The sequence below is a fragment of the Salvelinus fontinalis genome, chromosome 39, assembly GCF_029448725.1.
Source record: "Salvelinus fontinalis isolate EN_2023a chromosome 39, ASM2944872v1, whole genome shotgun sequence".
In the NCBI taxonomy this organism is placed as follows: domain Eukaryota; kingdom Metazoa; phylum Chordata; class Actinopteri; order Salmoniformes; family Salmonidae; genus Salvelinus; species Salvelinus fontinalis.
The window spans coordinates 7,433,371-7,447,281 of record NC_074703.1 but is presented as its reverse complement, the minus strand read 5'-3'; the positions used below and the strand labels follow the sequence as shown (position 1 = coordinate 7,447,281).

At 44.2% G+C, this 13,911-nt stretch overlaps 1 protein-coding gene across 3 annotated transcripts in view; it reads right to left on the bottom strand.

Annotated features, from left to right (window-relative positions):
- LOC129838664 (ankyrin repeat and sterile alpha motif domain-containing protein 1B-like) overlaps positions 1–13,911 on the bottom strand; it is a 245,952-nt gene that overhangs the window by 151,625 nt on the left and 80,416 nt on the right. For all 3 annotated transcript variants that reach the window (XM_055905781.1, XM_055905783.1, XM_055905784.1), the window contains exon 9: positions 4,476–4,629. In XM_055905781.1, coding sequence (XP_055761756.1) covers positions 4,476–4,629 — 154 coding nt within the window. The remainder of the gene's footprint in view (positions 1–4,475; positions 4,630–13,911) is intronic.

Genomic DNA, 13,911 nt, shown 5'->3' with positions numbered 1-13,911 from the left:
TGCTGCCAGCTAACTCTACATCATAGGACAGGTATCTTTCCTTTAAAGCTGCTGCTGCCTGTTGTGCTGCCAGCTAACTCTACATCATAGGACAGGTATCTTTCCTTTAAAGCTGCTGCTGCCTGTTGTGCTGCCAGCTAACTCTACATCATAGGACAGGTATCTTTCCTTTAAAGCTGCTGCTGCCTGTTGTGCTGCCAGCTAACTCTACATCATAGGACAGCATATGACTGGGCTAGGGTTGAATACTGGGAACCGGGCTACAGAGATTTCCTGCCCAAACTCCACTCCCTTTTCCCAGGATAAATAACTGTGAGAAACCGGCATATTATAATACATTATTTCTATGAACAGCATGACATGAAAGGGAACTATTAAATGATATGCAATGTCTAAATGTGTCTTCTCTGCAGCCTTCTCTCTGCTATCTGCATGATCAATCATCAACGCTCAGGGTGGGGACAGACAGAGCTTCTCAGTATGGAGCGCAGTTTACAACGCATGTTTCATCTCATCATTCATCTCAACTTTTTATCTTGTGACAGATAGGCCTACATTTCCTGCAACATAGTCTATGCTACAGTAATATAAAGACTGAATGCATGTCTAATTTACACATCTCCATCTGGCTTTCGGGGGTCACCTTATTTTTTAATTTGTAAAGATAATTTTTTGGTTTTAAACAGCCTATCACTCGAATATCATTGCTTTAAATCAGAGTGCATGTGAGCACTCTCTCTCTCTCCATCAATTACATTCAAATTGCATCAAACATAGATAATCCTGTTCAAGGATCTACTAGAAAATCTACGGCAAGATCTAAAAATGGTTGTCTAGCAATGATCAACAACCAATGACAGAGCTTGAAGAATTTTTAAAAGAATAATAGGCAAATATTGCAAAATCCAGGTGTGGAAAGCTCTTATAGACTTACAGCTGTAATCGGGCTCCCGAGTGGCGCAGTGGTCTAAGACACTGCATCACAGTGCAAGAGGCATCACTGCAGTACCTGGTTCAAATCCAGACTGCATCACATCCGGGCGTGATTGGGCGTCCCATAGGGTGGCGCACAATTGGCCCAGTGTTGGGTTTGGGTTTGGACGGGGTAGGCCGTCATTGTAAATAAGAATTTGTTCTTAACTGACTTGCCTAGTTAAATAAAAAATAAAATCGCTTCTTCAAAGTATTGACTCAGGGGTGTGAATACTTATGTATATTTCTGTATTTCATTTTCAATAGTTTTGCAAAGCATGTTTTACATTTCAAAACATGTTTTCACTTTGTGGGGTATTGTGTGTCTAACATATTTTTAACACATTTTAAATTCAGGCTGTAACACAATGTGGAATAGAGTTCAATCTTGGTTTCATCAGACCCGAGAATTTCTCATGGTCTGAGAGTCTTTAGGTGCCTTTTGGCAAACTCCAAGTGGGCTGGCATGTGCCTTTTACTGAGGAGTGGCTTCGGTCTGGCCACTCTACCAAAAAGGCATGATTGGTGGAGTGCTGCAGAGAAGGGAGAACCTTCCAGAAGGACAACCATCTCCACAGAGGGTCTCTGGAGCTCTGTCAGAGTGACCATCGGGTTCTTGGTCACCTCCCGGAGCAAGGCGCTTCTCCACTGATTGGTTAGTTTGGCCGGGAGGCCAGCTCTAGGAAGATTATTGGTGGTTCAAAACTTCTTCCATTTAAGAATGATGGAGGCCACTGTGTTCTTGGGGACCTTCAATGCTGCAAAAATCTTTTGGTAGCCTTCCCCAGACCTGTGCCTCGACACAATCCTTTCTCTGAGCTCTACGGACAATTCCTTCGACCTCGTTCGACCTAATAGCTTGGTTTTTATGCACTGTCAACATGCACTGTCAACTGTGGGACTTTATATAGATAGGTGTGTGCCTTTCCAAATCATGTCCAATCAATTGAATTGACCACAGGTGGACTCCAATCAAGTTGTAGAAACATCTCAAGGATGATCAATGGAAACAGGATGCACCTGTTCTCAATTTCGGGTCTCATAGCAAAGGGTCTGAATACTTATGTAAATAAGGTATCTGTTTATGTTTCAAACATTTGCAAACATTTCTAAAAACCTGTTTTCCATTGTAAACCTGTTTTCAATGTAATACATTTTAGAATAAGGTTGTAACGTAACAAAATGTGGAAAAAGTCAAGGGTCTGAGTACTTTCCGAATGCACTGTAGCTAGCTACAACTATGGGCTTTGTTCTTCTGTCGTGCGTAATGTGCGGTAGCCTGTACTGTATATCATAGGCTATGTCTTGGATAACGGCACAATCATTTGGGTTTGTTGGTGCTTGGGTTCATAAAATGTCTTTAATGTAGGGCTCATAAAATGTCTTTAATGTATGGCTCATAAAATGTCTTTAATGTATGGCTTATCAGGCTCAGGTAGCATCAGGCTTGAATTTCCATGCTGATCAAAGCTCTAATCCATTCCAGACATATTGATGTGCTTAATACGCTTTCAATTCTGTCAGGAAAAACAGGGTTATCCGGGAGAAAAGTGATTTATTCTTGGGATGGAACATTTGTAAAATACCGGGGAAATGTTCAGCCCCAGACTGGCCTCTTCTCCTTGTTCCATGTCTCTCTCGCACGCTTTCGGTCGCTCCTTCTCTCTATCTCTTGCTTTCTCTCCATGTCTCTCTCACACTCTCCCTCTCTGTCTCGTTTCTTTTCTCACTCCAGAAAAGAGAGCGTGTGGGTGGCTCACAGTCATGTCTCATTACAGATCTGAGTGATTGGGCTAAATGCAGGAATCCCTGATTCCCCCCAGCCCTCCTCTGATTAGTTTAGTTAGCACTTATCCGGAGCTGACCCCCGGAGAAATCTCACCTCTGAAGTCTGTGTGTGTATGAAGGAGTGACTCAGAGTGACTGTCCTTGTAGACTGACACGAAGAAGCTCCACACACACCAGAGATGTATACAACTACATGTAAGTTTCCTTCACCCATTACACAGCAAAATCCAACCAAAAAACAAACCTAACTCTCACCACGACTAATTCAACCACAGTTACCATGACAACCCACCGATGACTCACCACCTTTTTACTGGGAGTGTGGTAGAGGCACAGTTGCCAGGACAACCTGTGGTGTAGCCCACCATGGTATTGGTAGAGAGTGAAATGGGAACCCTGGGCACTGTGCTGCGACGGCTTCGTCAGTGACGGCTTAGAACTGAAAGGAGTTCTATGCCCTCATCAAAAATCGGATCACACACTGACAGAGCGGATATGGTATCAATGACAACGAGTATGTGGACTAGGTATGTGGACTAGGTATGTGGACCTGCTGCTGAGTGGTGACTGCGTGACAGTTTGGGCTATCTTAATCTCCAGATATCCTACAGTATGAAACATCAGTGAGTCCAGATCTCTTTTATTCACATCCAATAGCTGTGAGGGTGCAGACAGCGGTGACGGGGGTAACTGCGGTTACGGTAGTGACTCACCACTGCCCTGTTTTTACTTCATTCTACATTTTCAACATCTACGACTGTGACGGTGTGGCCGATGGTAACGGAGGTGACTGTAGTTACGGAGCTGATCATCGTTGTTCCTGTAATTACTTCATTATATACAGTACCAGTTAAACGTTTGGACACACCTACTCATTCCAGGGTTATCCTTTTTTACTACTATTTTCTACATTGTAGAATAATAGTGAAGACATCAAAAATATGAAATAACACATATGGAACTCTATGAAGCATTTATTTGGGCTGCAATTTCTGAGGCTGTTAACTCTAATGAACTAATCCTCTGCAGCGGAGGTAACTCTGGGTCTTCCTTTCCTGTGGCGGTCCTCATGAGAGCCAGGTTCATCATAGTGCCTGATGTTTTTTGAGACTGCACTTAAAGAAACTTTCAAAGTTCTTGACATTTTCCGTATTGACTGACCTTCATGTCTTAAAGTAATGATGGACTGTCGTGTCGCTTTGCTTATTTGAGCTGTTCTTGCAATAATATGGACAAGGTCTTTTACCAAACAGGGCTTCTGTATACCCACCCTACCTTGTCAAAACAACTGACTGGCTCAAACGCATTAAGACAGAAAGAAATTCCACAAATGAACAAGGCACACCTGTTAATTGAAATGCATTCCAGGTGACTACCTCATGAAGCTGGTTGAGAAAATGCCAAGAGTGTGCAAAGCTGTCATCAAGGCAAAGGGTGGCTATTTGAAGAATCTAAAATATATCTTGATTTGTTTAACACTTTTTCGTTGACTATATAATTCCATGTGTTATTTCATAGTTTTGATGTCTTCACTATTATTCTACAATTTAGAAAATAGTAAAAATAAAGAAGAACCCTTGAATAAGTAGGTGTTCTAAAACTTGTGACCGGTAGCATATATTCAAAATCTACAGTAGTGCCGGTACTGACAACGATGACGGAGGTGAATGTAGTATACAGAGGTTGTTGAACAGGTGGTTTGGGTGTGCCCTTACCGTTGAGGGGGCAGGTGTTGAAGAGGCCGATGTCCAGCGAGCAAGGCTTGCGGGTCACGGCGGTGGTGACGGACTCATACGGATTGTCCTCATCCTCCGGTAAGAACACGTCAAGGGAGGGCGATGGTACGATCTCCGCCGAACGCTTCGAGTCCTGATATGGGGAGGGAGGGAGAGAAAGAGAGAGAACGTGAGAGAGGGAGGAACACAGTGAGAATGTCGTGGGTAGTTTCACGTGTGGAAACAACAGAATATTTGTGTGTATGTACATTGAAAAGCACGGCCAATGTTCAATCTATATCCTTGAACGTTGGATCAACAATGTTTGTTTACTGCCCTTGGTACCATCAGATCACACAAACAACCCATCATCATAACTCATCCACCTCAAGGACACGGTTCAATTCAAACACTGTTCAGGCCTGCTCCCCGTGCTGAATCTAAGGAGTTGCTTGTACTACAATTTATTTAATAAGCACAAGCACAAGCACGACCAGATAGAGGAAATACACCGAATTACACCGATTTTGCAACAAAAATATAAGCTAATAGGCAAAACTGTGACAGCATGTTTTATTCTTCTCTCTTTCTTTATAATCCTGTGTAACCAGATGTTGATATAGTAGAAAGACTGGAGACCACATATCCCAGGGTCCCCCTCTACTACTGAGAGGAGATAACCATCACCCTCGCTGAGGCCTCCGGCCCGTCACATGACATAGGGCAACACCAGACAGCATGACGGCCTCAAGTGGTTTCTGAGAAGAATTGCGTGTTGCTCCCTTCAAGTCAAAATAGAAGAAGCCATGAGATCATCCCTCCATGACTCCATTGCAACTGAGCCAAAATGGCTGATGTCCTGTGTGCAACCAGTTTCATGTTGTTCTATTCCTGTGACAGTATGAAAAGGTTGAGACCCAGCGGGTTGACAAAAAACCCCTTGGAACTAAATGTCCCTGTTTATATGGCATATGTGCACCCACGCCAAATGAAAACACAACAGTGAGCAATAGAGGGCGCAGGAAAGACAGAGACGCATAGGCAATAGATGCCTGTTTCCCCCATAATGCACCACTCCATCATCATTACTGCGACATTGCCCGGGTCACCCCAACATATTTGGTTGCCGTGGTACCGCCATGGCGACGGGGGCGTAGCGTTGTCCATGACTCCCCCCTGGTGTGTTAATTTCCCCTGAACTCTATCGACTCCCCCCTCCTCTCCGCCTCATTGTCTCACTCCGACAGCCATTCATCTTCCTGTTAGCTGCTTCTACTACATTACCCAGACACCACTGGGTCATCAATCATGCACTGAGCGCATGCAGAGAAGATGAATCATCGCCTTTGATTGAATGATCACTCCCTAGATAATCTGTCTCGTGTATACACACACACACACGGTCACTACTCAATATGTCCTATTACACTAGCTAATATAAAACTTCAGTCTGTGTGCTCCTTTTCCCACACACCCACGTGTTGCACACACACACACACACACACACACACACACACACACACACGCACACACGCACACACACACACACACACACACACACACACACAAAAAAAAGACCAGCAGGTCTATTGAATTTGAGTCACATTACTCTAGCCCATGTAGGGTACCAGCCGGTGAAGTCACACGTGGTTTCAAACAGTAATAGTATGGTATGGGTTAACATTTCACGTCAATATGCTTGAGTCCCCTTATCAGTTACAGCCAAGACCCTTTATACTGGGATTTCCTGATAGACGAAGAACCCAAGAGAGACTGTGTCCCAAATGGCATCCTATTCCCTATATAGTGCTCTACTTTTGACCGGAGCCCTAATGCATGTGCCCTGTTCAAAAGTAGTGCACTATAAAGGAAACAGGGTGCCAATTGGGACGCAATCTTTCTCTATCATCAAGCCCCTTCTGGGGCTTATTAGACAACTTGGGTTCTTTGTGCAACCCATCTCTGGATGCAGTGGTCCGGAGGGAGAAGACAGGAATGCCTCTGTCTTTATCCTCCACATCAAACCATCCTTCTCTTTTCTCATTCTCTATCCTCTCTGACTTCCTAATGTACATCATGATCCCTCCCTGTCACAATATCCCTTTCATCACTTTTCTCCCACTCCGTCTGTTCTTATTTCACGTTCTCTCTCTGTCTTTCTCTCTCTCTCTCTCACCCTCTCTGAAACAGACTTTTTTTACATAAATCTACAAACCAATATCCCACTCTGGCTTTTTACTCTCTCTCTTTTTCTCTTCATCCCTCAAGTTTACTCGTCTGCCTGTGTAAAGAACACCCCAGCACACCAGCCTCTCCCTCCTCCTCTCCCTCTCTCCCACCCAGCTATCTCAGGGAGAGAGGCAGTGGAGGAACTCCAAACTTACTACGGAGAGAATAAAACAGAGGAGAGCAACGCAGCGATGAACCGAGAGCACCAGAGAAAGAGAGAGAAAAAGATGAAAGCCTAGTGGATACACTCCAACTTACTTCAGAGTAACTACAACAGTTTTACTGAATCCCGAGGAAAGGAGGGTGGAAAATGAGTTAGAGAAAAGGGCTGGTTCAGAGGAAGGGAAGGAAGTATGCTACAGTCGGTTTGAAGCAGGGATTTCCTCCCTCTCTTTCGGTCTCCCTGTCTCTCTCTCAAACACAATTTTGTTCTATTTGTTCTCCTATCTAAATAGGTAAAAGTCATTCAACTCAAAGCGAGAGCCATTCTCTACTACCAGACACTTTAGTCCCCCAGTCCCCACCTCTCCAGACCCCCACTCAATCAGAAAGTGTGTAAAAGGCCAGCGCACCAGAGACGCCACACCACCATCTGCATACCAAGTCAACTCAGAGGTGCTAAGGCAGTTTGTGTTACCTGTTAATAGTTGATCCCACCTCCACTTCCTGGTGTAGGGGGTGAGAAGGTTGAGTAGGTTCACGCAATGAGCTCCATGTCCAAACACAAACAACACGCTGTCTTAAACACACACTTCCTCTCTTTCCCTCTCTCTCTCCCTCTCTCCTCCCTCCTCCCTCGCTCGCTCTTTATCTGTGGAGAGATAGGACACAGAGGAACTTGTGTGTCTGCCACAGGAAGGGAACAGACAAAAAGAGTCCTTCTCCGGCCACTAATTGGGAGTCTCTTAGCAGTGTGTGTGTGTGTGTGCGTGCGTGTCAGGCCGGTAACCCAAATAGGAAATCTGTTGATACTACAGGCACGTCCCTGGAGCTACTATCCTGCAGGACATGTGACTCTGACCCGTTGTGTTCTGTGTGTGTGTGCTTGCAGACTTACAGGTTCCTTTCAAAAAGTTCATCTTATTTTTTCATTTCTTGGCCAAAATAATACAACAATAAAGAGCAGAACAGAACAACCACTTTTTTTCATTCAATATCTCTTCCTCCCTCTCTCATTCCACTCATCCTGGTTTCTGTCCCCTAAGCACTGTGCAAACAGTCTCTCTCTCTCTCTCTTGCTCTCTAACCCACTCCTCTTTCCCTCCCTCCCCTATCCCTGCCTAACAGACAGTCCAATCAGTTCAGACTGCAGCAGATATGAAGGACGCTGTAATTCACTGGCATTTCCTCATATTTGATTAGAGGAGGGGGTCGGGGGTCAGGAACCATCGTAGAGGAACGGGGCATGAGAGGACAATAGTCCCTCTGAGACCATCCCACAACACAACGCGGGGGGGGAGAGAGCGAGAGAGAGAGAGGACTAGCCTCTAAGAATGGTATTACACTCAGTGGACAGCTAATCCTAGAGAAAGCAGTTACCTCAGCATTAGCTTACTGAGCTCACCCCAGAGAAAACCTCTCCTTTCAGGAAATTACTCCACCTTCCCAACATGGCCTCCCTGAGTAGAGCCGGTGCCAGAAACAGTTTCCCTGAGCACTATTACTAACCCCATGGACTTGATAAAACTGCTAGAGCAGGGCCCACAAGGTACACAGCCATGGGGAGTGCTCCATATCACTCTGGTGTATGGTCATTTTGTTAGTTAGTAAGGGCTTATTCAGGTCTGAGTATGGATGAAGAATCAAGACTATTGATCTATTGGGATTTTATTTGATTTCCATTACTTCAGTGCACAAATTAGGATGATGGTAATGGTGATGACAACGATGAGTTATCATAATTACCATTTAATTATCCATTCCGTGGATAGAACTGCCTGATTTGGACACAGTGATGACATCAGCATTCATTACTCCTGGAACATACTGTACACACCTTCTCTTCATTAACAAGGCGTAACTATAGCAACCAGTTGAGTCATCTGAGCGCGGGACATCTGCAGTCTCCAGAGTAGAACATCAAGGACAGCCTCTTCATCAGAACCTCAGGCAGGTGCTCCAACCAACTGATCAACTTTTCTAGTGAACGTTCGCCTTTCATTTGTGTCTTGAGAAAGGCCTTGCAGCCGAAATCTCGATATTACAGTTCGAGATGCACTGAAATCTTCAAGAGATACAGAAAATGAACCAGACATTTTTTACCGCTGATGAACGAGCACATTAGGTTCTACTCACACTAACACTGATCTGAAATCTGCTTCTGGATTGATTGACACAGTGTACATCAAATGATTGGTTCTCATGACTCTAAACCAGATAAGACAACACAAAAAGATCTGGGATCAGGCTAGTGTCCTTTCTCGCATCTACTGATACTAGGGGAGCAATTATCTTGCATTGATAGATTACTTGAAACAGAAAACCAACTGCCAACTCCCTCGTTTAGCTAGTGTAGGTCTCTAACTTGTTTTCCAGTCCTCGTTTAGCTAGTGTAGGTCTCTGACTTGTCCCTCAGTCCTTGTTAAGCTAGTGTAGGTCTCTAACTTGTTCCTCAGTCCTTGTTTAGCTAGTGTAGGTCTCTAACTTGTTTTCCAGTCCTCGTTTAGCTAGTGTAGGTCTCTAACTTGTTCCTCGGTCCTTGTTTAGCTAGTGTAGGCCTCTAACTTGTATTCCAGTCCTCGTTTAGCTAGTGTAGGTCTCTAACTTGTTCCTCAGTCCTCGTTTAGCTAGTGTAGGTCTCTGACTTGTCCCTCAGTTCTTGTTAGCTAGTGTGGGTCTCAAACTTGTTTTTCAGTCCTCGTTTAGCTAGTGCAGGTCTCTGACTTGTTGTTCAGTCCTCGTTTAGCTAGTGTAGGTCTCTAACTTGTTGTTCAGTCCTCGTTTAGCTAGTGTAGGTCTCTAACTTGTTGTTCAGTCCTCGTTTAGCTAGTGTAGGTCTCTGACTTGTTGTTCAGTCCTCGTTTAGCTAGTGTAGGTCTCTAACTTGTTGTTCAGTCCTCGTTTAGCGAGTGTAGGTCTATAACTTGTTGTTCAGTCCTCGTTTAGCTAGTGTAGGTCTCTGACTTGTTGTTCAGTCCTCGTTTAGCTAGTGTAGGTCTCTGACTTGTTGTTCAGTCCTCGTTTAGCTAGTGTAGGTCTCTAACTTGTTGTTCAGTCCTCGTTTAGCTAGTGTAGGTCTCTGACTTGTTGTTCAGTCCTCGTTTAGCTAGTGTAGGTCCCTGACTTGTTGTTCAGTCCTCGTTTAGCTAGTGTAGGTCTCTGACTTGTTGTTCAGTCCTCGTTTAGCTAGTGTAGGTCTCTAACTTGTTCCTCTGTCCTTGTTTAGCTAGTGTAGGCCTCTAACTTGTATTCCAGTCCTCGTTTAGCTAGTGTAGGTCTCTAACTTGTTCCTCAGTCCTCGTTTAGCTAGTGTAGGTCTCTGACTTGTCCCTCAGTTCTTGTTAGCTAGTGTGGGTCTCAAACTTGTTTTTCAGTCCTCGTTTAGCTAGTGCAGGTCTCTGACTTGTTGTTCAGTCCTCGTTTAGCTAGTGTAGGTCTCTGACTTGTTGTTCAGTCCTCGTTTAGCTAGTGTAGGTCTCTAACTTGTTGTTCAGTCCTCGTTTAGCTAGTGTAGGTCTCTAACTTGTTGTTCAGTCCTCGTTTAGCTAGTGTAGGTCTCTGACTTGTTGTTCAGTCCTCGTTAAGCTAGTGTAGGTCCCTGACTTGTTGTTCAGTCCTCGTTTAGCTAGTGTAGGTCTCTAACTTGTTGTTCAGTCCTCGTTTAGCTAGTGTAGGTCCCTGACTTGTTGTTCAGTCCTCGTTTAGCTAGTGTAGGTCTCTGACTTGTTGTTCAGTCCTCGTTTAGCTAGTGTAGGTCTCTGACTTGTTGTTCAGTCCTCGTTTAGCTAGTGTAGGTCTCTAACTTGTTGTTCAGTCCTCGTTTAGCTAGTGTAGGTCTCTGACTTGTTGTTCAGTCCTCGTTTAGCTAGTGTAGGTCCCTGACTTGTTGTTCAGTCCTCGTTTAGCTAGTGTAGGTCTCTAACTTGTTGTTCAGTCCTCGTTTAGCTAGTGTAGGTCTCTAACTTGTTGTTCAGTCCTCGTTTAGCTAGTGTAGGTCCCTAACTTGTTGTTCAGTCCTCGTTTAGCTAGTGTAGGTCCCTAACTTGTTGTTCAGTCCTCGTTTAGCTAGTGTAGGTCTCTGACTTATTCTTCAGCCCTCCAATGACACCAAGCACCAGTATCCAGCGGCCATTCCTATAATCATGTGATGCAGATTATATACTGCAGAAATGCCACTTTCCAAGGAGATGATTTCTGCCTCCACAGCAACTTCCTTATCACCACTTGTGAGGAACAGAGTTGAATCATAAAATATGCCGAGTTGTATATTAGCTGGTTATGAAGGCCTGGGGTGACTCAGTCAGTATGACTCTCTAGGAGGGACCAAAAAGTATATATGACGTAGTGGGGACCCTTAGTATGTGTGGCAGAGGAAGAGGATTTATGACCTTTGTAGAGTGGCTGTATGGTCCAACTGTTAAATCACGAGAGAGAGAGAGAGAGAGAGAGAGAGAGAGAGAGAGAGAGAGAGAGAGGAGAGAGAGGAGAGAGAGAGGAGAGAGAGAGAGAGAGAGAGAGAGAGAGAGAGAGAGAGAGAGAGAGAGAGAGAGAGAGAGGAGAGAGAAGAGGAGAGAGAGAGAGAGAGAGAGAGAGAGAGAGAGAGGAGAGAGAGAGGAGAGAGAGAGGAGAGAGAGAGGAGAGAGAAGAGAGAGAGAGAGAGAGAGAGGAGAGAGAGAGAGAGAGAGAGAGAGAGAGAGAGAGAGAGAGAGAGAGAGAGAGAGAGAGAGAGAGAGAGAGAGAGAGAGAGAGAGAGAGAGAGAGAGAGAGAGAGAGAGAGAGAGATTCCCAAACATGCCACTTTCACCACTGTACCCCAAAACCACAACATTTAAATAGGTATAATTTAAAGGAGAGATGACATTAACCATAAAAAAACTACAACGCCCTTGAATATTGCCTTGAACCTAAGTGTTCTTATGCAATGGCTTGGAACTTTGAATAAGTGCACTAAAGAAGACTGCATATGCGTAATTGTCACGCCCTGACCATAGAGAGCCCTCGGTTCTCTATGGTGTTTAGGTCAGAGCGTGACTAGGGGGGGTGTTCTAGTTTTCCTATTTCTATGTTTGGGATTGAGTATGGTTCCCAATTAGAGGCAGCTGATTATCGTTGTCTCTAATTGGGGATCATACTTAAGGTGTCCCTGTTCCCACCTGCTTTGTGGGATATTGTTTTGTGTATGTGCATGTAGCACCACTGATGTCACGTTTCGTTGTTTGTTTATTGTTTTGTTTGGAAGTTTCGCTTCATTAAAAGATGTGGAACTTTAATCACGCTGCGCCTTGGTCCGTCTCTCCTCATGACCGTGACAGTAATATGTTTATTTTCTCCTATCACAGCCATTTAACTTACTTATGTTGTATGTATGGGGGACAAAAGAAGGGGGTGTAGTCATTCAAAAAAAACTGTGAGGCCATATAATTTATCATGTGATTTGTTAAGCCAAATTTGACTTCTGAACTAATTTAGGCTTGCCTAAACAAAGGAGGAGAGTAATTATGCAATAACTATATATTCTTTTTTTAATTTTAAAAAATGTATCCCCTTTTCTCCCCAATTTTCATGGTATCCAATCGCTAGTAATTACTATCTTGTCTCATCGCTACAACTCCCGTACGGGCTTGGGAGAGACGAAGGTCGAAAGCCATGCGTACCTCCGAGGCACAACGCAACCAAGCCGCACTGCTTCTTTAACACAGCGCGCCTCCAACCCGGAAGCCAGCCGCACAAATGTGTCGGAGGAAACAACGTGGACATGTCCCCCTTGGTTAGCGCGCACTGCGCCCAGCCCGCCACAGGAGTCGCTGGAGCGCGATGAGACAAGGAAATCCCTACCGGCCAAACCCTCCCTAACCCGGACGACGCTAGCCCAATTGTGCGTCGCCCCACGGACCTCCCGGTCGCGGCCGGCTGCGACAGAGCCTGGGGGCGAACCCAGAGACTCTGGTGGCGCAGTTAGCACTGCGATGCAGTGCCCTAGACCACTGCGCCACCCGGGAGGCCTCAATAACTATATTTTAATTATTTAAGTTGTATTAATTTGTAAAAAAATATATAATTTACTTTTCACTTTGTTATGGCGTATAACAAGTATTTTGTGTAGATCAATGACAAAAAAATTACAATTACATCTATTTCAATCCCACTTTGTAATGCAACAAAATGGAGGTGTAGACTTTCTATAGGCACTGTACAGTATCTAGAAGGATAACTTGGAAATGGTGAAGTGCGCTGCACATTTAAACTTAGTGTACTTATCTGGAGTCAATTGCATATTACTGATGAACATAAGTTGCAAAGTAGAACCCACATAGGCAAATGCTGTATTACGTTGTCTAATAGCATCATTGCCAACATTAGCAACGCCAGCCGAGACTGAACCTTAGCAGTAGACAGTGAGTTGTGAGAAAATGCTGACTTGACTAGAAGGACTAGCCAGTGGGAACCAATCTCATGCTAACTGTATTAGCTAATGTATGAATATTTAACATGGAAATGCCAGGGAAGATGAATAGTTTTGCACATTAACATTAGCGACGGTAACACAATCATAAACAAACTGTGTTGGGTCATATGGATTATGAGAGAGTAATTACACACACACACACACACACACACACAAACGTGTGCTCATAAGCACATACAAACACACAACCACCTGCGTGTACACACACACAATGCATCAACCATAAATACGAGCTGAAAATATTTCACATATTTCTGATGAAAAGTCATCAGAGTGCTCAACAAAACAGTGTAGAGTCGTGGCCAAAAGTTTTGACAATGACACAAATATTAATTTTCACAAAGTCTGCTGTCTCAGTGTCTTTAGATATTTTTGTCAGATGTTACTATGGAATACTGAAGTATAATTACAAGCATTTCATAAGTGTCAATGGCTTTTATTGACAATTACATGAAGTTGATGCAAAGAGTCAATATTTGCAGTGTTCACCCTTCTTTTTCAAGACCTCTGCAATCCGCCCTGGCATGCTGTCAATTAACTTCTGGGCCACATCCTGGCTGATGGCAGCCCATTCTTGCATAA